This window comes from Lissotriton helveticus, chromosome 3_1, assembly GCF_964261635.1.
Source record: "Lissotriton helveticus chromosome 3_1, aLisHel1.1, whole genome shotgun sequence".
Taxonomy (NCBI): Eukaryota; Metazoa; Chordata; class Amphibia; order Caudata; family Salamandridae; genus Lissotriton; species Lissotriton helveticus.
In genome coordinates this window covers 362907700-362935280 of record NC_136061.1, presented here as the reverse complement: position 1 = coordinate 362935280, position 27581 = coordinate 362907700, and the positions used below count along the sequence as shown (strand labels likewise).

General features: G+C 42.4%; 1 protein-coding gene across 1 annotated transcript in view; it reads left to right on the top strand.

Moving 5' to 3' along the window:
* PIPOX (pipecolic acid and sarcosine oxidase) overlaps window positions 1-27581 on the top strand; it is a 344193-nt gene that overhangs the window by 292530 nt on the left and 24082 nt on the right. Inside the window, exon 7 of the mRNA XM_078680079.1 lies at window positions 14142-14217. Coding sequence (XP_078536205.1) covers window positions 14142-14217 — 76 coding nt within the window. The remainder of the gene's footprint in view (window positions 1-14141; window positions 14218-27581) is intronic.

Below are 27581 nucleotides of genomic sequence, written 5' to 3'. Positions count from 1 at the left end.
GGATCTAGAAAGCACTCGCACATATCCCCAGACTTAAAGTCTCTAAAATGGCTGCCTTTTGAAGCCAGAATACAGCTAAAAATTGCAGTGATGACACACGCGGCCGTACACCACAAGGCACCCAACTACCTCGCCCAAAAGCTGTCTATATCAGGAGGTTCGAGATCCAATAGGAGTACAAAAAATCTACTCCTGAAACCTCGTAGATTCCGGAAAGTGAAAACTTACAAGCGCTCCTTCTCAGGAATGGCACCCAGGATCTGGAATGCGCTCCCGCCTGAAACAAGGCTGATCTCCTCCACTGCACTCTTCAAGAAAGAGGTGAAAACAATCCTTCTGGCCAAGATCTCCTGATCGTCATAGAGGTTGGTTCAGAGACTCTGCATTGGTTCATGTCACTGCTCACCCTATCCCTTGGCACTATACGCTATTTGCTGGGGACATTACTACGCTACTCTCTTACTACCGACCAAGACCGGATACACGTTGGTTTACTGATCCTCCTAAACACCTCTGTAGTGGGATCAATGACTTGTGCTGTCCTATATTACTTCCTTAATTGAGTGTATTTGGATTGGTTTTATGTATGTTTTTATTATCCATGTTATTACCATGTTATTGACTATTATACTGTTCCCATTATCTCTACTGCCCCTACCCTGTCTTTGTGAAGCGCTCTGATATCTGTAAGGATCCTGTTCGCGCTATATAAAACTTTGAATAAATAGCAGGATTAAGGAGCATTGCTTCATGTGTGTTGGATAAGAGTACTGTATTATCAGGTGAACAGTCAGGTCAGGGTTCGATGCCTTCCCTCGATATTTAAAAGTTTAGGGAAGAAAGCAGGGATCAGAAGTTAGAACAGATCTGTGGGAGACAAAGACTGCATTTAACAATCAAGTTTTAATTCAAACACACTTCAGCAAATAGCGTTTAGTACATTCAAACGTAGATGTAATATCGGATTTCAGAGAAATTTAGACAAACTATAAAATCAGTATTAAACAGAGAAGAAGGAAAATTGCAGCAATTTAAAACAAAGGTGTGGGCCTGTACACTTAATTGGGAACTCAGAAACAGGCAAGAACGTTTAAGAATGGATTACCTTATCCACCATGAAACACTAATAAGATATTTTAAACTAAGCGTAGAAAGGTTGGATTGGTAGAGGAAAACTAGTACTTTTCCCGTTTTGCGTTTTGACTATATTTAAGATGACAGGATGAACTGAAGTGGCACTTTTAGGAATACATTACCAAACTCCAATTCGGGGATTCAGAAAAAAGAAGAGTATAATACCAGAGAGGATGATGATAATAATGGTCTTATGTTGATTCCTAGAAATCCTGGTAGATTTTGTATTCTGTTGGTGATAATTATGTAATTCTTATTTGGGTCTCAATCTGTGATGCTTTCTCAGTACACCGGGCTCGACCATGCTTAAGCTAAGATTGTAACCCATAGTTCCTCCCAGATTAATGTCTACTGGTTTATCTGATATGAGCAGTGTAAGAAGCTAGCCAGTGGGGACAATCCCGCAGTCCAGCCCTGAAAAAGCCAACCACTTTTTCCTGTAAAGTATACTTAGCTCACTCATGGTAACTTGGCTTTACCAGCATGGCTATAAGTTTGGGCAAAGTTTGTGCAATGCATGTCACTAATTTACACATCATTCTAGTCAAATTATATACATGAATTCAGGGTTCAAACTAATTTCAGAATGATATAAAAATTGTGGAGCAAAAGAATCAAAATTAAATGTGTTATGTATCACCAGAAGCTGTTCCAAAAACAGAAGGCATACCTAATCAGTTGTTCTATAATTGGAGAAAAAGGTTAAATGGATAAAAATCCTTGCTGAACCCGTATGCAAATCAGTAGTTGTACCCAGCGAGCTACAATCAAGTAAATTATTAAAGAGTGGAAAATGTAATGATAACCTGCGAAGCTGATGCGAGGTGTCAGGTCTGAAGCTGTCAATCTTAGTTTGAATTTCCCAGCCGTCCCAAGCAAAGTGCGGACACAGATAGAGGCTCTGTCTGTCGGCCTTGGGCCAGAACTAATGTTCCACGGACATGTACAAGGTATGGTATAATAATCAACCAGCAGCCCACACTGTCAATCTCCACAATCGCATCCAGACCAAGGCGACACACACATAGCAATCACACGACACACAGATCGAAACCTCGTACACATCTCACTAGCTACCAGACGTCCTCAAACTACAGGATGCTCATTCCAATGCGTGCTCATTTGTACTTGCTCTGCTGTACTCCGGGCACCAGGTTGCGCAGAGCTCTTGCCCTCTCACAAGCTTGATACCCTCTTCATTACAAAAATGTGGTTCACTCCCCCACCTCCTCACACATCTTAGACATTCTCTTTCCCACAGTCTACGTCATCCATTGTGTGAACTGAGTAAATAAGAAATGAGGTGTCACTGTCTTCCATAAGAACTCGAGGTACTGCATGCTAGGCAAGAAAGTAACACTCTAAGGTGCTGCTGACAAGCCATTTTTCACTCTCTGCAAGTCAGACCTCCACCTCCAATCACATCTACAGGCACCATGGGAAGAACAAGGACTTTATTGATGAATTCTCAGATCTCTACACCAGTCTGTCAATCCAAATTGCCCACACCACCCTCTTGGGTGACTTACCCTCCCAGGCAACTCAAGCTAAAAAAAAACAAGAGAGACTATCCTCAACCTCATCGACACCCTCAACTTGCTACAGCATGTCACTCAACCAACACATTCCAAATACCAAATGCTCTACCTTGTTTTCTCAACATCACCAACATTCCAATGTAAAGCACCCATACCCCTAGACTGGACTGACCACTTTACCCTTTTTTTCTTCCTGCTCAGCATGTTACCAACAGACCAAGCCAAAGCCATCAGCATCCCAGTACTCTGAACACCTTGTTGACGATAAACTATCTATCTGCAGACAGAAAAGAAAATGGAAAAACAACCTCTGAACAACATGCAGACATCTCATCACATCAGCTAACGCAACATACTATATCAACATCATCCACTGGGCCACTTAAGGAAACAGAACATTTTTCAAAACAATCAAGTACTTCCCCCACCCATATAAGTCCCTAGTAAAGTTCACTACATCTGCCCAGGGCCTGTAAAGTAAATGCTACTATAGGGCCTGCAGCACAGAGTGTGTCATCAATGTCAGTAGCCCTTCAAACATGTCTCAGACCTTCCATTGCAGAGCCTGTGTATGCAGTTTTAACACGCCATGTCAACCTGGCAAAATACAACTTTTACCAGGCCCAAACATTCTTTTTCAATACATGTAAGTTACCCCTAAGGTAGACCTTGGACAGCCCCATGGGGAGGTTGCAGTTTATTTAAAAAGCGAGACGTACTGTTACATTTTACATTTCGTGGGAGTGAAAAATTATTAAATTAGTTTTTCACTACTGCAAGGCCTATCTCCCCATAGGAGTTGCCTTATTATATTTTATAAGTGTAATTTCCAAATGGGAAGAGCCAACTGGTTCTTGTGTGGTGTCTCTGTAATCCTAATTTAAATTCCTAATTAATGGTGAAGTCTGATTTTAAATTACAATACTGAAAATGCTTCTTTTAGAAAATTGGCGTTTTCTTGCCTAAGCCATTGGGTGCCTGCAGCCTGTCTGTGGTCATGTGACTGGGTGTAGTTGGCAGTTGGGCTTTGAATATTCTTCCTAGGCAGCCACACAATGGGAGCTTAGGTGTGATTGGATGGACCATCATTAACAGGATAGGAGGGTGGAGCTGGGCCCAGCCTCACTTACACCTGAATACCTGTGGGCTGCATGCTCCCTGTAGTAAGTCTGGAGCCAGGGCCAGGAAGGCAAGACATCTGTGCTCTTGAAAGCCATGCATCTAGAAGTTTCTCCCCCTTCAGTGGCACAACTAATTGTAAAAGAAGAATCTCAGACACCACCACTTCAATACACTTCTGGACCTATGGATACTCTGCAAGGAAGGACTGCTGTGTTGCTACAAAGAATGCCATTCTCCTGGACTGCTGCTCTGAAGGAACTGCTGCCCTGCTGCGCTGTCCTACTGACCTCTTGCCTAGGTGTGAAGGACTGGACCTGCACCTCTTGAACCCAGACCCCAGAGTGACTTCAAGGGCTAGTTGGCTGGCCTCCTGATCTGAAGCCTCGGGGACATAACAAGTTCCCAACAACCTTGTGTCTGCACCTGAACTCTGCCGTCTGTGAGTCTTCCCTGCAAAGGTGTGCTACCCCAGTCCTGGACCTGGAAGTGGGCCAATGGTGCTTTGCCATCATCTGTGGTTCCAGCAGAACCAACGCTTTTCCTCTGCTGTGTGGTGCAAAACTGAGCAGAACTGACACATCGCCTCACTTTGGGATCTGAACCACCGCAAAAGACCTGCATTGTATTACAACCTGATGCTGCATTTGAGCGGCAATAGCGTGATGCACCCCCGGCGCAGGCCCTTTTATCCCTCATTGATGGCAGCCTAGACAGCGATGACGGACTGCTGATTGCAGCCCCCAGCTTCTTGGAACCAACACATTGCCCAACTGCGCAATGCATCCCTGCCTCCAGACTTCACATCTCATGCCCTAGTCGATGTCCTCACACCGCACCCTGGCCACATCTTGGGACAGATGCATCGCTTCAGCTGCGCAATGCATCTTCGGCACAGATCCACGCAACGCTCCACAACCCAGGATTAAAGGTACTTTTGTTCAGTGGGCATAACTGGTTTCCTGTAACTGGCCCACACTCCATCGCGGTCATCCTGAACGTGTGACTTTGTCCCAGTCCAGGGCAACCAGATATCCACAGGTGGTGCTTCATGCCATTTGGCTCTATTTTTGCTAAAATCTTTCAAATTGAACATTTCCGGTTTTACTGATTGGAGTTTGTCATTTTGGTCTTGTTTTATTTATTAAATTAAGCTCTATCCTGGCGTGGGATCTTTTTGTGTGGGGTTTTCACTGTCTTTCTGTTTGAAGTGTTGCACAAATACTTTACACATTGCCTCTAAGCTAAGCCTGACTGCTCTGTACCAAGCTACCATCGGGTTGAACAAAGGTTAATTTTGGGTTTGCTTGTGCTTTACTCTGTCTGGGATTGTGGTTGCTGCTTGACCAGGGCTTACACCCCAGCCTACTAGTAACCCACTTTCCAACACCCACCATTTCCCGTAGAATCCGTCAATGGTGATCCTTCAAAGCTCTATCTCTCACAGGTCTCCCCAATATGCTCGGCTCCCTCAAAGCCACTTCCCATGAAAATGTCTTACCCTCGTCCTTCATCAAATCTCTCTATTGGGATGCTTCCTAATCCATACTAACCATTATCAATACCTTGCTTACTCAAGGAATCCTGCCAGAAGCTCTCTAAATAGGTCAGATACACCTATCTCTAAAGAAAAGGATACTAGACCCAAAGAACCATGTCATCTACCAGCCCATCACTCATGTACCATTCATCAGCAAGGTCACTGAAAAAGCAGTCTATTGTTAAACTCCAAAATTGCAATAATGCTAACCATCTCCTGCATGATTACCAGTCTGGCTTCAGCTCACACTGTAGCATGGAGACTGCTATTTAACACATCGCAGACAATGCGCTCCTAACCACAGTGGAAGAATACCCCTGCCTCCTGATATTTCTTGCCTTCTCAGCTGCCTTCAACACAGTCCACCATCCCACCCTCATACAGTCCCTGGAGCCTCAACTGGGATTCTCTGCCAACATCCTTCACTGTTTCTCCACCTACCTTTCCAACCAACACCTGTGTGTTGACATTGTCAACTCCATGGGCTCAAAAATCCCTCTTACCTTCAGAGTTCCACAGGGTTCCATACTGTCCCGTCATCTTCAACCTGCACCTGGAGCCACCTGGTGCTCTACATACAGATAACAGTATCAAGATCCACCAATACGCCAACGATACACAACTTATTTGAAAGTCTTCTCTTCTTCAGACATCGATTGCTTCAAAATACTGCCTTCACATCACCCAGAGCTGGTAGTCCAGCGACTACTTGAAGCTTACCCCTTCCAAGACAGAATTCCTGTTATTTGCCCCGAACAAAAAACTAGAAACACTACAAACCTGGTTCAAAAGCATGAACCTTGACAGTTTTGAAACCCAGCTTTCACCAAATGCCAAGTCACTTGGCTTCACCAAGGACACCAAACTCACCCTCAAGGAACATATTGTCGAAAAACCAAAGACGACCTGGTACCTGCTGTCGCGTCTAAAGAAACTGAAACCATTTCTTCCAGAAAACTACTTCAAAACTGCAGCTCAAGCCCTTATACTCTTGAATATGGACGGCGGTTACTCCCTCTGCTCTATTGCTTACCAGACTCCATACTGGCACCCCTTAAGGGAATTCTACATGCCACAGCAATTTTAATCTATTGATTGAATAAATATGATCACACCCATCCTCCATTGGCTCTTCTTATCTGTCCACACCAACTTCAAAATCAGCCACGTCAGTTAAAGTCATCCCGACCAGCACCACCACTTACCTTGCAGACTCCATCTCTGATGGGTCTCAGCACACCCACAGCCCGAACACCAGGGGGTCGATTCCGATTCGGGAAAAAGCACTCCGAATAGCCACACGGAGTCTTTTTCCCGTACGAAACGTACCCTGCAACGTCCCCGTACGTACGACGTAGTACGATTCTCACCCATCGCAGCTCCCCGTACGAATCGTTCCAGGAACTGTACGACTCGAATTCCCGTACGAATCGCCGCCGGAACACGCAGCAAGCGACGTTTGTACGGTTCGAAGCAGGTTTTCCCGACCCAGCAAGTACGATTCATCCCACCGACCCTCCATACGACCCTTTCCCTACAGGAGCTGAAAACTGTCAGAAAAGCAGAGTACGCCTCGAAACAGGTACGGAACGGACCCCCCCGGGTACGGCGCGTACACCCCATGATCGCAGGGTGTACGGTGCGTACCCCATGATAGCAAGATGTACGGTGCGTACACCCTGCGATCATGGGGTATGGTGCGTATACCCCATGATCGCAGGGGTGCGCACCGTACCCCTGCGATCATGGGGTGTATGCACCGTACGGTGCGTATGTAAATGTGTGACCCTCCATACGAATCGCACTTAACTGACGTGTACCGTACGAATCGCGTCTCCATTCCACAGTCTGGATCGTACTCGTCGGGTCGTACAGCATGTGTACGAATCGTACGGTCCACTGTGAGGGTCCGAGTCATACGGAATCTCCGGTGCAATTCGTATGGGTCACGACTATTCGGGCGGGAACTGTCCGTACGAATCGTACTACGCGATTCGGACGGACATGTACGGAGAGGGCTCCGGATACGATTCGGACGGACGCTTTTTTCCCCAAATCGAAATCGACCCCCAGGTCTCGCCTTTGGGACCGTATAAGTCTATAGCCATGCAGCACCTTACCCTGGGTACTTCACGTGCCACTGGTGAACACCCGCACACACCTTAGGTTGGGCTTCTGTGCTATTTAATGAACACTGGAAATGTAATACTAGCTTGTTATAAACAAACACAAGCAAATCCTATAGGTAATGCTAGCATTTGGAGCCCTGACTAAAAGAAATTGTGAAACATGAGCTGCTGTGAACAAAAGTTAAACAAAAACAAAAAAAGATTGCTTTCTCTTTTCAGTTAATCCAACCGAGAAATACATTAAAGAGTGATGATTCTGTGTGTTTTTGAAATGAACAAGAGATCCCTCATACATTACAATGTAAGCGCTACATAGTAGCTGCAATGATACAGCCAATTGAAGAAGCTGATCTATATTTTAAGAATTGACTAGGCCTTATTTAACCTGTGGGAGAACATTTTAGGATATGGTTTTGCATGTATGTTGCAACTCAAGATGAACAACTAATTCTAGTCGGTACTCCTGTGTGTGTAAGTGTACCCAACTCCTCAATGTTCCTCAATGTTGTTCCTTACAGATGGCACTAAACACAACTCACTGCAAGAGGGTGCCCAGGTTGGTAGTACATGGAACTCATTATTGTGAGAAGTTACCCTGGCATATGACGTCCATTAGTTCTAGTGGGCACCTTGCACCAGTCTAATTGACCCTTATTGATGGTGGTTGTAAAGTCAACCTTATAGAAAGCTATCCTAGTGGTAGCATGAACCAGCAGTCTTCAGCCTAAGACTTCAGTAGGCGAGTTAAGCAAGTTGTTTTACCAATTACAATCCCTTGAGTACCAAATGAAAGGACACCACCCAAGGTATATATCAAATATATATGTATTTAATCTAAACACAACCCCTCTGCACTCTTTATGAGGTAAGAGGTCAAAATACAATACAAGTCACACAGTTAATATACGATAACTTGCACAGTATACGTTATGCCATAGGGGCCTCACAAACCATATACTAAGAAAGTGGTATAAGTACCACGAGAGGATTAGAAAGCAGGCCTAGGGCCTGTGGAATCGCTGGTGCTACATTAATCGACCAAAGGTTAGGAAGTAGGAGGCCCACGGGAGCCACGTGCAGTGTCTAAACACAGGCGCGGGTTACCATTGACTTTCTATGGAGTTCGTAAAAGTTACAAATATGCAATTTAAGGACACTTCCGATGGACTAGGATGGAACCCTTTTAAACTAGGACACTTCGAGAGTCAAGACCCACGGGAGCACCAGAGTACTCGTGTTACCTCACCCAGGGAAGCCGGGTGCATAGGTGTCTTTTCGTGTCGGGTTTCGTCGTTGTTTTCTATGGAAAACTGCAAAGAAGTGCTGCAGGCGACCAGAGGAAAAGTGTCCGGGTGGATCCAAGGGTGGATCAAAGATCTGAAGAACCTAAAAGCAGAGGGGACAGAGTCTGGGTCACTAGCCAGTGACCAGGAAGGTACCAGGAAGGAACCAGGCGATGTCGGGTGCTTGAAGGTGAAGAAGGTGAGTTTGTCTCTTCAGCCGCGAGGTCCAGGAGGCATCGACGATGACCAGGCGCTGGATTCGAGCTGTCCCATGATGGATCTAGATGACTGCGGTGTCGGTATCTGGATTGGACCCAACAAGCCTTGGCAACCAAAACCCACACAGGATGTTGAGATTGGCTCTGTTGCAGACCAGCAAGGTCTGTGGTGCTTCTCCTTTTCAGGGAAGCTGGAACTAGCCAGGAGCAACCAGGAAAGCAAGTTAGATTCAAGATGGCATCTTCAGGGGGCTCACTAGCCAACGGGCAAGGAACCGGGAACACGCGTCAACCTCAAATGCAAAGGCGGGACCCACGGGACACTCGCGGAGTGTGGGGGCCTGGGCTTCGGTGCAAATGGTGCTCGGAGCTGGGGCTTCTCATACCCCAATGCACAACTTACTGAGGCTTCAGGAAAGGAGGGCAGGTAGCAAAATGCAGGATGTCCAAGATGTTCGATCCCACGTCTCTCGTGTCCACCACGGGTCTCAGCTTTGCTGTGGATGTGGTTCGGGATCAGAGAAGTCTGGAAGTCCAGTTCTTGTGTGGCAGAGTCTTCGGGTTCCGACGGGAGCCTTGAAACTGCAGACCTGCAAAGTTGCTGTTGGTGCCTGTTTGCTCAGGGTGGTCACTCCTTGACCACAAGGGAGATATCTTCCATCTTCCAATTAGAATGGAACATTGAAGGTCCAGGCTATGTCTTTCAAAGATGTGTCCAGGGTAATCTAAAGTCCTAGGAACACAGCTCCTATACTTATACTAAGGATGGGGGCTGAACTACCTGGCTAGGTCCCTCCTATGGGTGGACCTGGGCAGGGGGTGGTTACACCCCCTTCCCTTTGTCCAGTTGCGTGCCAGAGCTGGGGATGAGTGCCCCAGCAACTGGTTTTAACCGGGCTATGCATGGAGCACCTTGTGTGCCCCAGGCAGTGTCTGGAAAAGCATCTGCAGCCCTCCCTGCCCCAATACACAAAACCCTGTCTGAGGAGGTGTTGGCACCTCCCTGGACAGGAAACCTATTGTCCAGGCCTCCCCTGCCAGAGTTTCGTCCAGCAGCAGGAGGTCAGACTCCTGTCTGTGGCAGCAGCATCCATTTTGTGATGCTGAGGCTCCCTTTAACTTCAACCAGGTAAAGCAATAACTACATGTCTTCTCCCTCTGGAAGGGTGGAATGCTACCCCCGCCGCCAGGTTGACCCAGTAACCAATCTGGTGTGTACCTAAAGTACATGGTATCAATTTAGTGAGAGAACAGCTGGGCTGTGGGTCTGATTAGCAGGCCCACAGCCACACTAAAGTCGAAAAACCAGAGAATCACAGCAAAAAGTGGGGGTGACCATAGGAAGCAGACCCTACTCTCCTACAATTATACTCAAAGGTAACTACACAGGACCATGGGGAGCTCTGCTCAAGTCCCCGAGGAAGCATGTGCAACGTGGGCACATACTTCTGGGTAAAAGACTAATGATCAAATATTGCTTATAGGCTACTGAAGGTTGTCCTACATAGTGGTTTCATGTTCAAGGTAATCACCAGCCATCAGTCTGCACTTCGCTGCCCCCGTCCCCATAGTGTTCCTTGGCCGCAACCTCTAGCTCAATCATTTACCAAAGACAGAGCATAGGAACTGATCCACAGCCGGCTCTGGTTCTGGAGCAGAAGTTATTTGAATAAATTGAGGATAAATCTGGCAACAATTTTATGTGAAATAGTGAAATGTTTATCATTCTTTTGAAATTATTTTAGTTTTTCCGTAGTATTTGTTTTGTATGATACATCATACTTTGGCCTGTGTTCTAAGTAGCTCTAGCTTTTAAAATGTTTTTTAATGTCAGCCATGTCAACATTAAATAACAAACACAGGTAAAGGACTATCAGGAGCAGAGGAATGTTATGGAGCGAAAGCATCCTGCAGACACGTGACAGACCAGGCAGGTTGAGAGAGCCAGGGAAGGATGTGGTTCCAGCAGGAGAGCTACAACTGATTAGTGCATAACGCAGCAGATCTTTTACCCCAAATAGTCCCTGTTTAGCTGCAGATAGACAGCCAATAAAGCAGAAGGCAACACATAGAATGTTTGCGTACAGCACACTATGGAGGCAGAAAAAAATAAATAAAAGGCGCACAGCACAAGGGACATAACACAAGTAAAGGGTGCAACAATCAGTGGATCGGGAGGTGCTGGAATGATGGCAGCAACAACAGGGAAAGGAAGGTGGGGGGTCAAAGATGTAATAAAATATGGGTGCCGAAGCTGAACACGCACTCACAGTGTAACATGAGCAGGAAATAAATAAATAGTCCCCCAAACGAACAGATAAACAACCAAAGATTAACAATACAGTGCTTGGTCCCTTCATCATGGGAGGAAATAAAAGACAAAAGGGAAGGACAAAGAAGAAGGATTCATCAGTAGCAAGCAAGGATTTTTAAAGGACACTGAAACAAACAACTGAAAAGCAGTGGGACGGCTGTAAGCCCACAAAGCATATACAACCGTTCTCGAAGCTCAACCTAAAAAACAATGCGGCATGCCTTACCATCTAAGTAACCAGGAGCTGTAACAAAATCCCCATATCCATGAGCACCTCTCCAAAGTTGCTTCGATTCTGGAAAGTGTTGAAGACGCAATGAAATCTACATCACCAGGCATGAACCGTCCACAAACCAGCTACCTCTCATATCACTCATTTACATTGTCGTTCTCTCTGTACAGCAGTCCAATGCCTTTTGGTTAGATTCACACTGTTGAAATACCACATACATACATATAGGATATTAAGTCAAGGATAGAAACGTTGAATTTGTCTCTGTGTCCACTGTGTCAAAGTTGGGAGCAATCAATTCGACTCCCTGTTTTCCCTTCTGGCCTTCTGAGTCTGGAAGCTAGTTTAAATGTGATAATCTGTGCCAGACCACTGCATGTTGCATCATGCCAAGCTGGGTGTTGGGGTATGAGCAAGAAAATTCATAAGGAAGCATGCGTCCATTGAGGTGCATTGTTCTTGGTTTCAAAGTTCAAGGCAGTAATGTATCACTTGTGATTCAATTTAGCATTCTTACTCTCTGACCTGAAATGTAGGATCAGGTTCAATATGTTTTTCAAATTTCTGCAGGCATGTAGGCCATTCTACATAGACCTTGATACTTGAAAAATAGTAGCATGAATCTCACTACTTGGGACATTTATATTACAGTAAATATCAGCAGTGAGCATTTAATTCTCTATGCCATCCTGTCAGCCATGATAAATGGATCAGATATTGTTTTTGAAGTATGGCTATAATACTGTCAATTTGTAGATAGGTCTGTCTGACATAGGGTGGCACACTGCCTGACATAGGGTGGCACACTGCCTGACATAGGGTGGCACGCTGCCAAATAACGCCTTGCAGCAGACTTCTCTTTGTACGTCAAACTAAATGAAAACCCTAAATTCATAAGACTTGGGTGACGGGGAGTAATGAGGTTATTCTTTCAGCATTACAGTGTTTTGTCCATGAGACAAAATTACGACTTTTAAAACGGTCTATTTTTGCAACCAGAAATTAATTATATAGATTGTTGCATCTCCTAGGCTGGAGGAGAACACTTAGCTTGTGCTAATAACACAAAGACTCCAAGGGCTGTCACTGTCAGGGAGGTGAAGCTGTTAGAGATGGATCTTTCAATGGCCCTATTGCCCAGGGTCTTTTCCCAAGGAAGCATTGCCACCCACAGTGGCTGCAATCCTCTGCTTGTTTCAGACGTGGTAGTCTTATGACTATGTGGAATTGCTTTGATATCTTAGAAAGCTAATTTGCCATCTGTGTAAATAGGAAAAGAATGATTCAGTTCTTGGATGGAGCTGTGACTCACACTTTTGAAAAACCTTCATTTTAATTTTGCTTTTGTAGTGACTTTAGGAGATAGGTTGAGCCATTCTACCATAAGAATTGCACCCTGGTACATAATACATTGCAAATGTGTATACGTTAAACTGTGGTATCCCGAAGTGTGGTAAACCAGGATTGTATTTTTAAATTGCTCTGCACAGCCACCTTTCATTAGGCTAATATTTTGAAGTATACCAGGATGATAGAATGTGTTGGCTTTAGAAAAATCCTATCTATGGATGAAAAATGAGCCGTTGTTTCTATTTTATTCATGTATTTCTGATCTAAAGACTTGGTCCAGAACTGGGGAAGTCAATTTCCTCTTTCAACCACCTGTGAGAGCAATACCGGTGTCTACTTTGGAAAGACTTCCAGACCTGCAGAATGCTTGGCCTCTGGAAACTGCTTTGACATGGTCCAATAAATCCAGAGTGATTTGCTGGTTTGTAGAGGATTTTCAGTATCCTAGGAATACTGGAATTCTCAGAGAACAGCGACCACTTTTAAGGAGTAAACTGAAATTTTCTGGACTGCCTATTCTTGCTGTGAAATATAATTCCTGAGATATGAAGTGCTGAGAACCTAAGACAGTTCTCATAAGATAGAAATCAGCTAGAGTTTCTTAGTAGATAAACTGGAAGCCATAGTAATGGAATAGGTAGGGTCTCGCAGAATAGAGTGAATTTTCACACCTGTTTGGCCTTTTCCTAAATAGGATGGAATCTATGAAACCGGCATAAGGCTAATTAATTAAAATATTGAGTTATACCATCGCAGGCTTGCGGTTCATTGTCCTTGTTACATGGAGCCTGATTACAATTTTGGCAGATGGGATACTCTGTCGCAAACGTGAAGGATATTCCGTCCACCGTATTACAAGTTCCGTAAGATATAATGAAATTGTATTACGGTGGACGGGATATCCGTCATGTTTGTGACAAAGTAACACTGTCTGCCAAACTCGTAATCAGCCCCTTGGTGTTCTAAGGTATTGGCAGAAGCAGTTTTTGGAACAAACCACAGCTAGTACTCTCTTGGAGCTGCCTCGATTGCAAGCGGGCTTCGGATAGGTGGTTTGTGGTTGAGGATGTGCGATGCAGTACATCTGCTTGCCAGCGGGATGAGCTATGATGGTTTTTCTCTACTTTGCCAGAAGAATGAGTTAGAACATGTTCTCTCTCTCCAGTTCACCTCTTGTGTTTACATTGCTTGGTGATTACCGCAACATCTTTCCTACCTCAGCATTCGATCTTTGATTTATTTTGTCCAGTAGCCTTACTCATCGCCTTCTCTTGCCTTTTCTAGATCACACCAGATACCAATTTCATCCTAGACCGCCATCCACAGTTCCAAAACATCATTGTGGGAGCCGGATTTTCTGGTGAGTAGAAAGAGGCTAATTTGGAGTGATAGGGTACTGAGTGGTTCTTAGAGTCCACATTGCAAAAAATAAATCAAAAGAGGCTGCCAATGTGCATAAATCCATGTAGGTGAGTATGCAGTGTCATGTTTAGGTTGTTAAGGACCCTGCCAATATCAGACAAATGCATTATTAGGAGAAAACACGCTCTACTTTAACCAGGAATTGAAAAGGTTTATAAATTGTATCTACAATACTGAAATATGGGTCTTGGAACACTCACTGCTAGTCAAAAAGATTCCCAGTAAAACACAAGTGCCAACCTGCAGAATATCGGGAATACTGGTCATGAGACTCTAAGAGAAACATATTTAATGCTACAATATGCTACACTGTGGAATCACAGGTAATGTATGGATGTATGTCACTTCATCACAGGTAAATACATCAGGAGTTTTTATATGGTGACCACTACTTTAAGAGTAAGTTTACATCGCTATATATATACATATATATATATATATATATATATATGCAACAGCTGCAGCCTCCCAAAGCTCCGTATTGCACGACCAAGGAAAACCACACGAATCCAGCGTAATTGAAGGCACGAGGGTTTATTTAAAAGCTGAGCCTAACAAAATCTGACGCATTTCGGGCATCCGCCCTTGCTCACAGACAGTCAGTAAGTAAGACAACCACAGTTAAATACCTGGTGCTCCACAGTTTTTTTCAAGTTACATTTTTTTCTTTCTCTTGCATTACACCATGTGATCATAGAGATAGAGGACATACTACAATTATAGTGCTTTGTAGTCTGTTTTCCAAACACTACTTTTACCGTGATCTGTTTCAAACAGTATAAAATGGTTAAAATCCACACATTTTTTGGGTTAAAATCCACATTTTCAAAGTCCATACATTAATCCTTATAAAATGCATTATGTGACCAAAATAAAATAAATTGGACACAGAACATTTCAAATCAGGCAAAGTGACTGCATATAGTGCTAAAATAGTCAATTTTCGTTGTGCTATATTAAAGTTCACATAAATCCAATACAGTATTATGGATGAGACCTTATCCATGTGCAAATAAGCAATAAAGTGCATTATGCGCTAGTCTATAGAATATATATGGGTTGCTAAGTTCAAACAAATAACAAGAATCATATATAAATATAAATACATTTTAACAGAAAAATGCTGATGTAGTATATGCAAATTCTTGCCATAATATAGACAATATCTTAAGAGTGGACCCAAATAATAAGGATAAAATAAACAGGATTAGGTTTGAGGTTATATATCCTCATAAAGTGCTAATGCAAAAGTGCAAATTGCACGACTATATATATAGTCAAATAAGGTGTCAAATGCATACTAGTGCAAATTACGCAATATTGTAAACAATTGACTGCACTGCAGCAAAACAAAAAGGAAAGGTTCATTGATAATCAAACATAATATAGCAACAACATTGTATATGCCTAAAATGCAAGTAAGGACAATAGTCAAAAGCCAAATTGGAATAATGGACTACATGTGGAGAGAGACCACTGTTGAATTTTCTCAAAGCAATTATGGGTAAGGAAACAGAGATTAGCATAAAGTACCCAATGTCTATGTCCAAAAAATTAAAACAAGATAAAGTGGTACCCAAATAATAATTAAATAGGGAGAAGCTGGTATGGTAACAAACATGAAGCCCTAAGTGATGGGGAAAAAAGGAAAGTGGTAAGTAAACGAAATTCTTTAAAAAAATCAACATGGAGGTGCTAGGAGACTAACACTCCATCTAACCTGAAATAATAAAGAAAAATATCTACAAGAAAACATGCAAATCAACCGTATTATTACGTTCCAAGATAAATTGAGACTCCAGTCTTCTAAGCATCCTCTCTCTGTCGCCACCCCTCATAGGCTTGTCCACTGAGGCGATGACGAAATAGTTCAGGCATTGTAGATCATTTTTGTGATTGGTTTTAAAATGCCTGGCCACCGGATATGAGGAATCGCTGTTCACAATGGCTCGGAGGTGCTGTAGAACCTGACATTCACTGGCTTTTGTGTACTACCGACATATCTGAGCCCACATGTGCATGTCAGGCCATAGATAGCGAATTCAGTCTTACAGGTAAACTGACCCTTGATGTTAACTGGGTCAGGACTAAAAGGTGTGTAGTATTGGGTAGTTGTTTTACCGAATTTGCATGCCCTACAGGAGGTGCAACGTTTGAACCCAAATCGGGATTTCAACCACTCCTCTTTTTTCCTAAGTTCAGGGAAATCGTGACAAATATGTGTCCTAAGGGAAGGGCCCTTCCGAAAGGTCACAGTAGGACCGTTAGGCAATCTTGGTTTTAACACCAAATCTGTTTGTAAAACCGACCATCTTTGTGTTACAATGGATCTGATTTGTCTGGCTTGTCTACTAAAAGTAGTTTTAAGTCTTGGTGCATCGGTATTGTCATCAAAGGTTTCGACTGACTCGTTATTATGAGTTTGGTCAAGTAAGGAATCGCGAGTTCTGCTTTTGGCTTTCTGCACTGCCAATTGCAGAAATTTTAGAACAGATTTTAGAACAGATTCAAGATAACCCCTTTGTCTAAATCTAACTAGGGCTTCCATGGTGCATTCTTCAAGATCTTTTTCAGTGCTGCATATTCTTTTGATCCTGAGTAGTTCGCCTAGAGGAATATTGTCTACTACATGTCGTGGATGTGCACTGCTGGCGTGGAGGATACTATTGCCAGCAGTGCTTTTTCTATGTAGTCTAGTTGCCAAGTACCCATTATGCACAAATATTTTGACATCCAGAAACTCTGCCTTACAATTGCTAATAGATTTGGTGAATTTCAGATTTTCCTGATTTATATTGAGATTAGCAACAAAATTGTCTGCACTGTTTAAATCCCCGCGCCATAAAACAAAAACAACATCATCAATATAACGAATCCACAACAAAACATGTTCATCAAAAATGTTCGCGTATTGTTGCCTGAGGACCCGCTCCTCCCACCAGCCTACGTGTAAACACGCATAGCTAGGAGAGAAGCAGGCCCCCATAGCAACTCCACGCTTCTGAAGAAATAATAAATAAAAAGAAATTATTGTTCAGACACCAGGTGGTTAACTCAATCAGTACTTTGTTATGACAATAGCAGTTCATGGGTCTTTTACCAAGAAAGAATTCGAGTGCTTTAAGACCAGATGTATGCTCTATGCTCGTATAGAGCGATTCTATGTCCAAAGTAATCATTAACATATCATTGCTCCATGGAATGTTCTTAATTTTAGCAATGAAGTCGCCAGTGTCCTTAACATAAGTAGGTAGATTTTTAACCAAGTCCTGCAGGAAATAGTCAATATATTGTGTGACATGTTCAGCCACCCCCGCAATGGCCGAGATGATAGGCCGGCCAGGGACTGGTGTCACCTGCTTATGAATCTTTGGGAGTAGATATAGCTTGGGCAATATTGTGAACTCAACATGAAGAAATTCAAATTCCTGGGAGGAGATCATGCCATCTCTTTTACATTTGTACAACAGCTTTTTTAAAACATCCTTTGCATCATTAAAATGTTTAATGTTAGTTTTAGAATAGCATGTTGGGTCGTTTTACTGTCTCCTTGCCTCCTCAATATATGCTTCTTGGGGCCAAATGACTACATTGCCACCCTTGTCTGCTGCAGTTACAATGATTTTATGGTCATTGCCCAATTTTTTGATGAGTGATAGATAATCTCTTTCATGCTTACCTTTGTAGCGTTTTTTTATGTTTAATCTTGTGATGTAATCGTTTGAGGTCCTCAACCACCACATCCTGGAACACATCAATTGAGTCCCTAGGCATAGTGGGATTAAATTTTGACTTAGGTTTAAATGGGCTGATGTTAGCCCCAACTTGTGGAATGGATGCAACTCTAAGTTCATCCTGAGTGGACAGTGTATCAGGCGATAATGTGTTATCAGAAGCCAAATGGTGTTGCGCCAACAATGTTTTAGTGTCTTTAGCCGGCAATGCCAGAGGTATATTCACAGTCTCCATGTTGCCTGGCAATACTTTTTCATTTAAGCCTTCCTTGATGTTAAAGAATTTCTTGATTTTAAGTTTTCTGATAAATAGGTAAACATCAACGCGGGTTTTTGCATAATTAAAGTCAGATGCTGGGCAGTAAGTTAACCCCAGGCTCAACAGTTGTTTTTCCGCCTCAGTTAAGGTAAAAGTAGATACATTGATAACAGTGTTGTCTTTTATCTTTTTTTGCGCCAATATTGTCGCTTTGCTTTTTTGGGCGATTTTCCACTTTTTCCGGCGCTCGCACCTCCTTTTGTTGCATCTGGCTCGCTTTGCTGCTGTTGCTGCCCCTTTTGTTGATGTTTGGTCCGAGGCCTTAAAGTCTGCAACCGATCCGAAACTAAAAAATCCACTTCCTCGCCGAGGTCAAGGATCAATGAATTTGCATCCCACGGAGTATTACCCTCCTCATCTGATGTAAGGCCACTTGTTAGCGATTCATTATCGCTTATTTCCTGGTTGTTGCACATTGTAGATGGTGTCTGGGCCGAAGTAGAAGAACCCGCTTGATTTAAGGTCTTGCCCTGTTTAGCCTGCTGAGCTTGCTGTGCGAATTTTGTACGTTTGGCACTGTCGAATTTGCGCGCAAAGGTGTAAATTCGACCTTGGGCATAGTCCTCCTTATCTCTGGCGAATTTATTGATTTTTCTTGCTTTAATTTTCTCCTCTTGTTTAAGCAAGCGTTCGTCAATTTCCTTGCGGGTCTTGGTAATGATCTCATGTGGTTCAAAGTTTTGTAACAGTTCATTGATTTCCCCTATCTACTTCATAAGCATTTCTCGGTCAATGGAAGCATATTTTACCAGGATTTGTATTAGTTTGGTGGAAGACTCTAAGTTTGTTTGGCCCCATTCTTTCAACATATTGGGGTTCGGCTTATCGTAACTGGGCGCTAATAAAATACGCAACCCACGTGGCACACGATTTTCCTCTAAATACATTGATAGGGATTTGTGCTCCCACCATTTTCACATCTCTTGATACATACACTTCTCAAGTCTTTTAAGCTCCGCTCGTATTTGGCTCTCTGCTGTGTTGTCATTGCCCGTTGGGTCCGCTTTATCGCTTGCTCCTGAGTTTGGTGTAACTTTCGGCAGGTTAGAGTAGAGTGCAGCAGCCGCCGCCTCTCTGCCACGAAGAATCTCGGCTGACATAGCGATAGGCTCAAAATTACTTTAAAATGTCTCAGCGTCCGACGACCCGAGCTAATGAAGCTCCCAGGGTCACGCGCTGGTGCCGGATACTCCTCCCCACCGTGTCAATTAATTCACAAGCACTCACCGCAAGGGATATTTTCTCAGCGTCCGGCGCCGCCCGGTATGTCACAGACGCCGCTGATATATTCCCTTGACTCGAGTGACTTGAGCCCTTTGAACACAGGGGCTGTAGTTGACGAAATTCCTTCCAGGAAGAAAGTGTGAACTGATTGTACACCGCAGCCAGCTTGAGGGGGAGTGGATTCGTCTCGGAGGCAATCACCTTCCGAAATTTGAATGCAACAGCTGCAGCCTCCCAAAGCTCCGTATTGCACGACCAAGGAAAACCACATGAATCCAGCGTAATTAAAGGCACGAGGGTTTATTTAAAAGCTGAGCCTAACAAAATCTGATGCGTTTCGGGCATCCGCCCTTGCTCACAGACAGTCAGTAAGTAAGACAACCACAGTTAAATACCTGGTGCTCCACAGTTTTTTTCAAGTTACATTTTTTTCTTTCTCTTGCATTACACCATGTGATCATAGAGATAGAGGACATACTACAATTATAGTGCTTTGTAGTCTGTTTTCCAAACACTACTTTTACCGTGATCTGTTTCAAACAGTATAAAATGGTTAAAATCCACACATTTTTTTGGTTAAAATCCACATTTTTAAAGTCCATACATTAATCCTTATAAAATGCATTATGTGACCATGACGGTCGCCAGTAGGTATATATAGTTAGGAACTAGTTTCCATAGGAAATCCACAACATTCTATTGGCAATAACTTTGGCGCCGGTTAATGAATGTACGCGAATTTCTCAAAGAAGTTGTCCCGTTACGCTCCGCTCCTTCCCTGAAAGTTTCGGGAGGATTCGTCAAGCGGGGTTGAGAAAAAAGGGGGGTCCCAAACGTGTTTTCCCCATGTTAATTTCCGTAGGACGATTAGACACGGCTATAGCCAGAACCGCTGAACGGAATTACACCAAACTTGGCAAAATGGTAGGGACTGGTACGCAGTAGGGCCTTTTCCATATTTGGTGAAAATCGCTCCAGTGGTTTTTATGAAAATTAACTTAAAAAAATGTATATATCTATATGCGCGCTTCGAGCGCTTTGAGTACGCTTACCGGTAAGCGCACCCGGCGCGCCACGGAAGTGCGCGAGCGGAAAGCTGATTGGCTCTCGGGTGTCTGTGAACATTCCAAATGGTCCGGAGAGTTCGCCATCTTGTGTCTCGGTAGAACACAAAAGGGGAAAACTTTAAAAGGGGGCAGGGTAGAGACCCCTGCCCCCCTAGGTTTTCTCAGGAGGGCCTAGGAGGACCCCGAAGGGCAAAAAGGCTATTATTTTTTATTTTTTTTATTTCGCGGAGTACGCTCAGGGCGCGTTCACATGTACGCGTACATGTGCGTTTACCCGTACGCGTACCCTGAGCGTACCACAGTGGAAAACAGTGAAAAAGGGGGTCCCGAAACGTGCTTTTCCCCATGCAATTTTCCATAGGACATCTAGCCCTTCTCAGGGGGTCCCAGAAGAACCCCAAGGGCCAGAAAAAAAAAGTTTAAAAAACGCGTACCCCGTGATTTTTTGAAGAAATTTTTTTTATTTTTTTTGCCCTGGGTGTCCTTCTGGGACCCCCTGAGAAGGGCTAGGGGTCAGGGGGTCTCTACCCTGCCCGATTTTCGCGTTTTCCACTCTTGTTTTGGGCTCTCTTGTGCCTCAGTTCTTCTGAGAAAAAAGATGGTGGCCAACACTTCTTGGTTTGGACAGTTTGGAATGTTGACAGACGACTGCCAGCCAATCAGGAGTGCGCGCAGACCTTTCCGAGCATTGGCTACATTGATTGGCTGTGAACACTCCAAACCAGGAAGTTTAGGCAGCCATCTTGTGCTCGGTAGACCGAGGCACAAAAGAAGCAGAAAAACAAATGTGTAGAATGCAAAAAGGGGGCAGGGAAGAAACACCCTCACCCCCTAGGGCTGCTCAGGTGGTCCCACAAGGATATTAACATATTTAAACGTTATCCGCTAATAGAATTAGCATTTAGAAAACCTTTGAAATTTATTGAAAAAAACCATAGGTTTCACGCCTGATATAGTTCGGAATTAGCATTTAAAAACCTTGCAAATTCACTGAAAAAACCATAGGTTTCAGGCCTAATATAGTTAGGAATTAGCATTTTAAAAACCTTGCAAATTCACTGAAAAAAACATAGGTTTCAGGCCTTATATAGTTAGGAATTAGCATATAAAAAACCTTTGAAATTCACTGAAAAAACCATAGGTTTCAGGCCTTATATAGTTAGGAATTAGCATTTAAAAAAACCATTGAAATTGCTCCTATATAGTTAGTTGTACTAACTATATTTCGCGCACCCACAATCCACTGCTGATGATGTCACATATTACATCATTCATGACATGGTCAGTGACATCACTGATGACATCTCAAATGACATCAATGATGACATCCCTGATGACATCATCCACGTGACAATCACATACACCTTTTCAAACACTAGTAAAATCTTTCATCACTCTTTGTAAAATACAGAGTATCATATTTGAATCCATTGACACAGCAATACAAATATTTAAAAACCCACTCATTGATTCCTAGATGTATACACACATCTAATCACTTACCTATAGATTCACTCATACATGCTGTCAATGAACAATAGAACACTATCAAAAATACTTATACACCTACTATACCGACATTACACACCAGCACACAACCTATTCACATATGAAGTTATCCTACTCACTTATGCAAACAATGGATCATACTTACATACTTACTTAGCTACACACTTATACAAACACCACTTCATCTATTCATTTAGATAGTAAGTCATATTTAGTATATTATAAAATCATTATTACAAGTATACAGTTATCCATACAGTCACTCACACAATCATTGAGTCTTATGTATACTTATTTATATACAACAACTGACACATACACTGCCTTTTATTTTTCTAGTTTGTTGGACATGTACCATTGAGAAATATATTTGCTCATCACCACACCCATAAAGATATTCATTCACCCAAACAACTGTTAGAACATGTAGTTTTAACTTCATATATCTACTGAATCAACTATTCACACATCTTTGGGCAGTCACACACCCTATACCGAACCACACACACATTCACTCTCCCATACAAATACTCAGTTAACTAATCAATAACTAACATAGACTTTCACATAGCTAGTAACCAACTGGAGAACCAGTTTACACAACAACTGACAAAGTGATACAGATATTCACACAGTTTAGTCACTATCCACTATATTTAGTGAGACACTATAAATTGTTAAAGTCCTCCATCCAAATATTTATTTTTATATATCCACTCCTACTTCAATGCAAATTGCTATATATATATAATGCATATTTAAATAACGAAGCAAACCACATTCACTGGATGATGTCATCAGTGATGTCATCATTGATGTCATTTGAGAGGTCATCAGTGATGTCACTGACCATGTCATGAATGATGTAATATGTGACATCATCAGCAGTGGATTGCGGGTGCGCGAAATATAGTTAGTACAACTAACTATACAGGAGCAATTTCAATTTTAAAAAAAATGCTAATTCCTAACTACATAAGGCCTGAAACCTATGGTTTTTTCAGTGAATTTCAAAGGTTTTTTATATGCTAATTCCTAACTATATACGGCCTGAAACCTGAAAGTGAATATATATATGTATATGTATATGTGTATATATGTATATGTATATGTATATATATATATATATATATATATATATATATATTTCAAATAATTCCAATCAATCTAATTCCATCCATTTATGGATGAAGGGTAAGGCATCACACCAACTCCTTTGCAATGATTTATTGCACGGAAACAGTAGCCGTTGTCAAGTTAAAATCACTGATTCATGCTCACAATAAAAACGCAAGTGTGGCATAGACATTAACAACATACTTCGGACCATAACTATATCCTCTTATAAGATATGTGTGATTACAAAATCCAATGTATATCGGTCCAGCGTTATAATCAATTTAGAGGTTCGAATTGCAATTCTGTTTGGTCTGTGATAACAAATCATATAGAATGCCAGCTCGATCAGAATCAATGATCATAGAAATAGAGGTAACAATATTCATAGTTACAAGCAGCAGTGTGTCTGGTTCATCTCGTAACAGCATAATATAATAATCAGTATTTCCTGAAAATAATTAATTCATATGATCTATAAGAAGCTGCAAACCATGCAATTATGCACTGGAACCCAACAGTTAATTTAAATCGACAATTCAAGTTCAGGCATATGTCGGTAATCACTATAAGTATAATGATATCCTCGTGGCATGCAACACTGGTCGAGGCGTGTTAGTGATTTAACATAGTAAAAGTGAATAAAAGTGTATACAAATAATCAAAAACCTTTAGACCATGTGATCTCTAAGATATATAAAAGTATATTTTTTAGCCATGATTAAATGGGCCAATTTCCCAATATACTGATTCATGTGATAATGGAACAACATAGGCTCCTATAAATATTGGAAGGGCGAAGTCTGCTATAAATGCTGTGGACGAAAAGCGGTTGCCACTCTGTAGTTATAGTTAGGGTTACCAGTGATATTAATTCCTTGGAATGTTGCCCATAATAACTTTGTGCCTGTTTGACGAATCTCCACAAAACTTTCCGGACCTATTCTTTCTTCTATGCATGATGGAAAGTTTTGCAGCAATTGGTGGTGGGAAGAAAAAAGGGGAACCCAAAACACGTTTGGTCCTCAGTGCATTTTCCATAGACTTTTTGTATTGGACATAGCAGCTAAACGATCTATTGGATTTGGATGACATTTAGCAGGATTAGGCATTATGGTGTGCATATTAATCTTTTTGAGTTAGAGATAAGTTATAAGGGCATAAAAATGACTGATATCTGTTATCGCAGTAGTCTCGCAGTAATTTCACAAAACTACCACTGTACATGCCAATGACAAGACATTATCATTGGCTAATAACTGCCATGTTGTTTTTTTGGTGAAATTTATGTTCCAGATTAGGGTGTAAAATACAGATAAGTAATAGTTTTTATCATTTTCCTTACCTATTATCACTTAATTAAAGTGGTAATAGGTAGAGAAAAATTATAATGTTTAATACTTAAAAAGAAGATGTTTACAGATGACCACAGTACTGTCTTGGGAGTACTGCAGCATCGAACAAAAAAAATTAAAAATAGAAATGTTTCAAAAATAATCTGTGATACATTATATTTTACTTATATAGTGTACTGCAGTGTATTTTTTAATATTTACATATTTTTTTATTTTTTAAATTACGCCATAGCGTGCAAATTGTGCTAAAATATCTTGCAAATTAAAAACAATTAAAGAAAAAAGGTAAATTGGTTCAAAAAATAACTGGTACTTGCTAACTACTAGCTCACTACAATAAAAAATATATAAAATATATATATTTTCTGTACCTATAAACATTTTAATAAAGTGGTAAAAGGTAGGTGGGGGAAAAGAAAACCTGCTAGTTACCTATATATAAGGCCCTAACCCAGAATACAGCTAAAGCGGGGGGGAAATTATATTATGCCTTCCCATCGCCATGCATAATGGTATACCGCAAAAGTACCACTGTATACTATGACGCAATTTATCACTAACACCTAGGTTTATTATTGTATTGCGTTTCCCTTGCCTCACATATAGTGTCGCATGGCCAGCGCATTACTTAAGAGAGATTCCACTCTACCCCACTCCAGCGTATGCTGCTCCACTATACACCACTCCACTCTACAGTATTACACTGTATTCCACTAAAGTGTACACCACTCCACTCTCTGCCACTCCACTGTACGCTACTCCAGTACTCACAATTTCACTCTAGTCCATTCCACTGTACGGTCACTCCAGTCTATGTTATTCTACTGTATCCCACTCCACAGCAGCAGAGTCTACTGTATGCTGTTCCATTGTATATCACTCCACTTGATGCTACCCACTTTAGGCCACTGCAGTGTACACGGCTTCGGTGTATGATGCTCCATTCTACTCTATTATGCGCTATTGCATTTTACACCATTACACCATTATACTTTATGCCACTCCTCTGTGTGCTATTCCTCTCTAACTTACTGTATTGTACAACACTTTAGTCTATGCCACTCTACTCTGCACCATTCCACTATAAGATACTCCAGTCTACACTACTCCACTGTATGCCGGTCCACTGTACTACTCTCTACGGTGTTCGACTGGACTGCACTACTCTCTAAGCCACTCCACTCTACCCTATTGTACTGTAAACAACTCCACAACTCCACTCTACACCACTCAACTGTATGTTATCCACTCTACCCCACTCCACTGTACACCACTGCAGTCTTAACCACTCAGTCTACGCCATTACACTGTACGCAACTCCTCTATATGCTATTCCACTCTATGCCACCGCACTAACCCCACTCTATTCTACACTACTCTATCCCACTACACGCTATTCCACTCTACCAGACTACAGTGAAGGCAACTCCACTCTACGTTATCCTAGCGTATGCCACTCCACGCCACTCCAGTGTACATCATCCCACTGTACACAATACCATTCTAAGCAACACTCCACTCTATGCCACTTCACTGTATTATATTCCACCATAACACACTTCAGAGTATGCCACTCCAGTGTATGCTACTCCACTGTATGCCACTCCCCTGTACGCTACTGCACAATACACTATTCCATTGTACACCACTATACTCTACGCTATTCTACTGTATGCCACTGCATTCTACAACAGTCCACTATACGTTATTCTACAGTATGCCACACCACTGTCTGCTGCTCTACTCCATACCACTCTACCTCACTACATTGCATGGTATTTCATTGTATGCGACTGCACTGTACATCACTCCACTGTATGGTATTCCACTCTACCCCAATCCACTGTGCGCCACTTCGGTCTACGCCATCCCACTATATTCCACTCCACTGTACACTACTCCATTCTACACCACTCTCGTCTATGGCTCTAAACTGTATGGCTGTTCCCTCTATGCTACTCCACTATACGCTATTCCACTCTTCACCTCTACACTGTACGACACTTCGTTGTACTCTATCCCACTGTATACCACTACACTGTACGCTACTCCACTCTGCACCACTCCAGTGCATGCCACTCCTCTCTATGCCACTCTATTCCACGCTATTCCTTAGGACGCCACTTAACTGTACGCCACTCTGCTGTATAGTTTTACACTATCCGTTATACCACTCTAGGCCACTCCACTCTATTGCACTGTATGCCACTCAACTGTACGACACTGCAGTGTAGGCTATTTCACTCTATGCCACTCCACTCTTCTAAACTTCAATAGAAGCTAATCCACTGTATGGTACACCACTGCATTCCACTACAGTGTACGCTGCTCCACTGTACAACACTCTACTGTATGACAATCTCCTCTACTCTATACAACTTTACACTATAAAATTTGACTAAACGTTATGGCACCCTAAGACACTATATTCCACTCTATCCCAGTACACTTCCATGTCCAACACTATATTACACTCTATGCCCGTACACTCTATTCCACTCTACGACACTTTTGAATACTTTACAACACAGCACTCCACTCTACTATACGAGACGTCACTCCTAGGTATAAGAGATCACTTAACTCAGCGCTACGCAACTACACTGTACTGCACTCTACAACATGCCTATACACTCTCTTATATTTTACTCCACGCTATGTTACGCCTCTCCACTCAACTCTACTCCACTGTACGAAAGTTTACCTCACTATATGCAGCTCCACTATACGACACACTTCACAACACTGTATGTTACTCTTTGACATTTGACTCCACTCCATACCATACCGCTACACTCCACTGTACAACACTGTACTATGCTGTATGCCACTGCACAACACTCTACTCCAGTCTATGCTGCTGTACTATACAACACTGTACGCAACTCTTTCTCTCCCACTGCACCACAATTTACTCCATTATACTCCTTGAGAGACTAGTCCATTCTACTACACTGTATGCCACTCCACTCAAATCT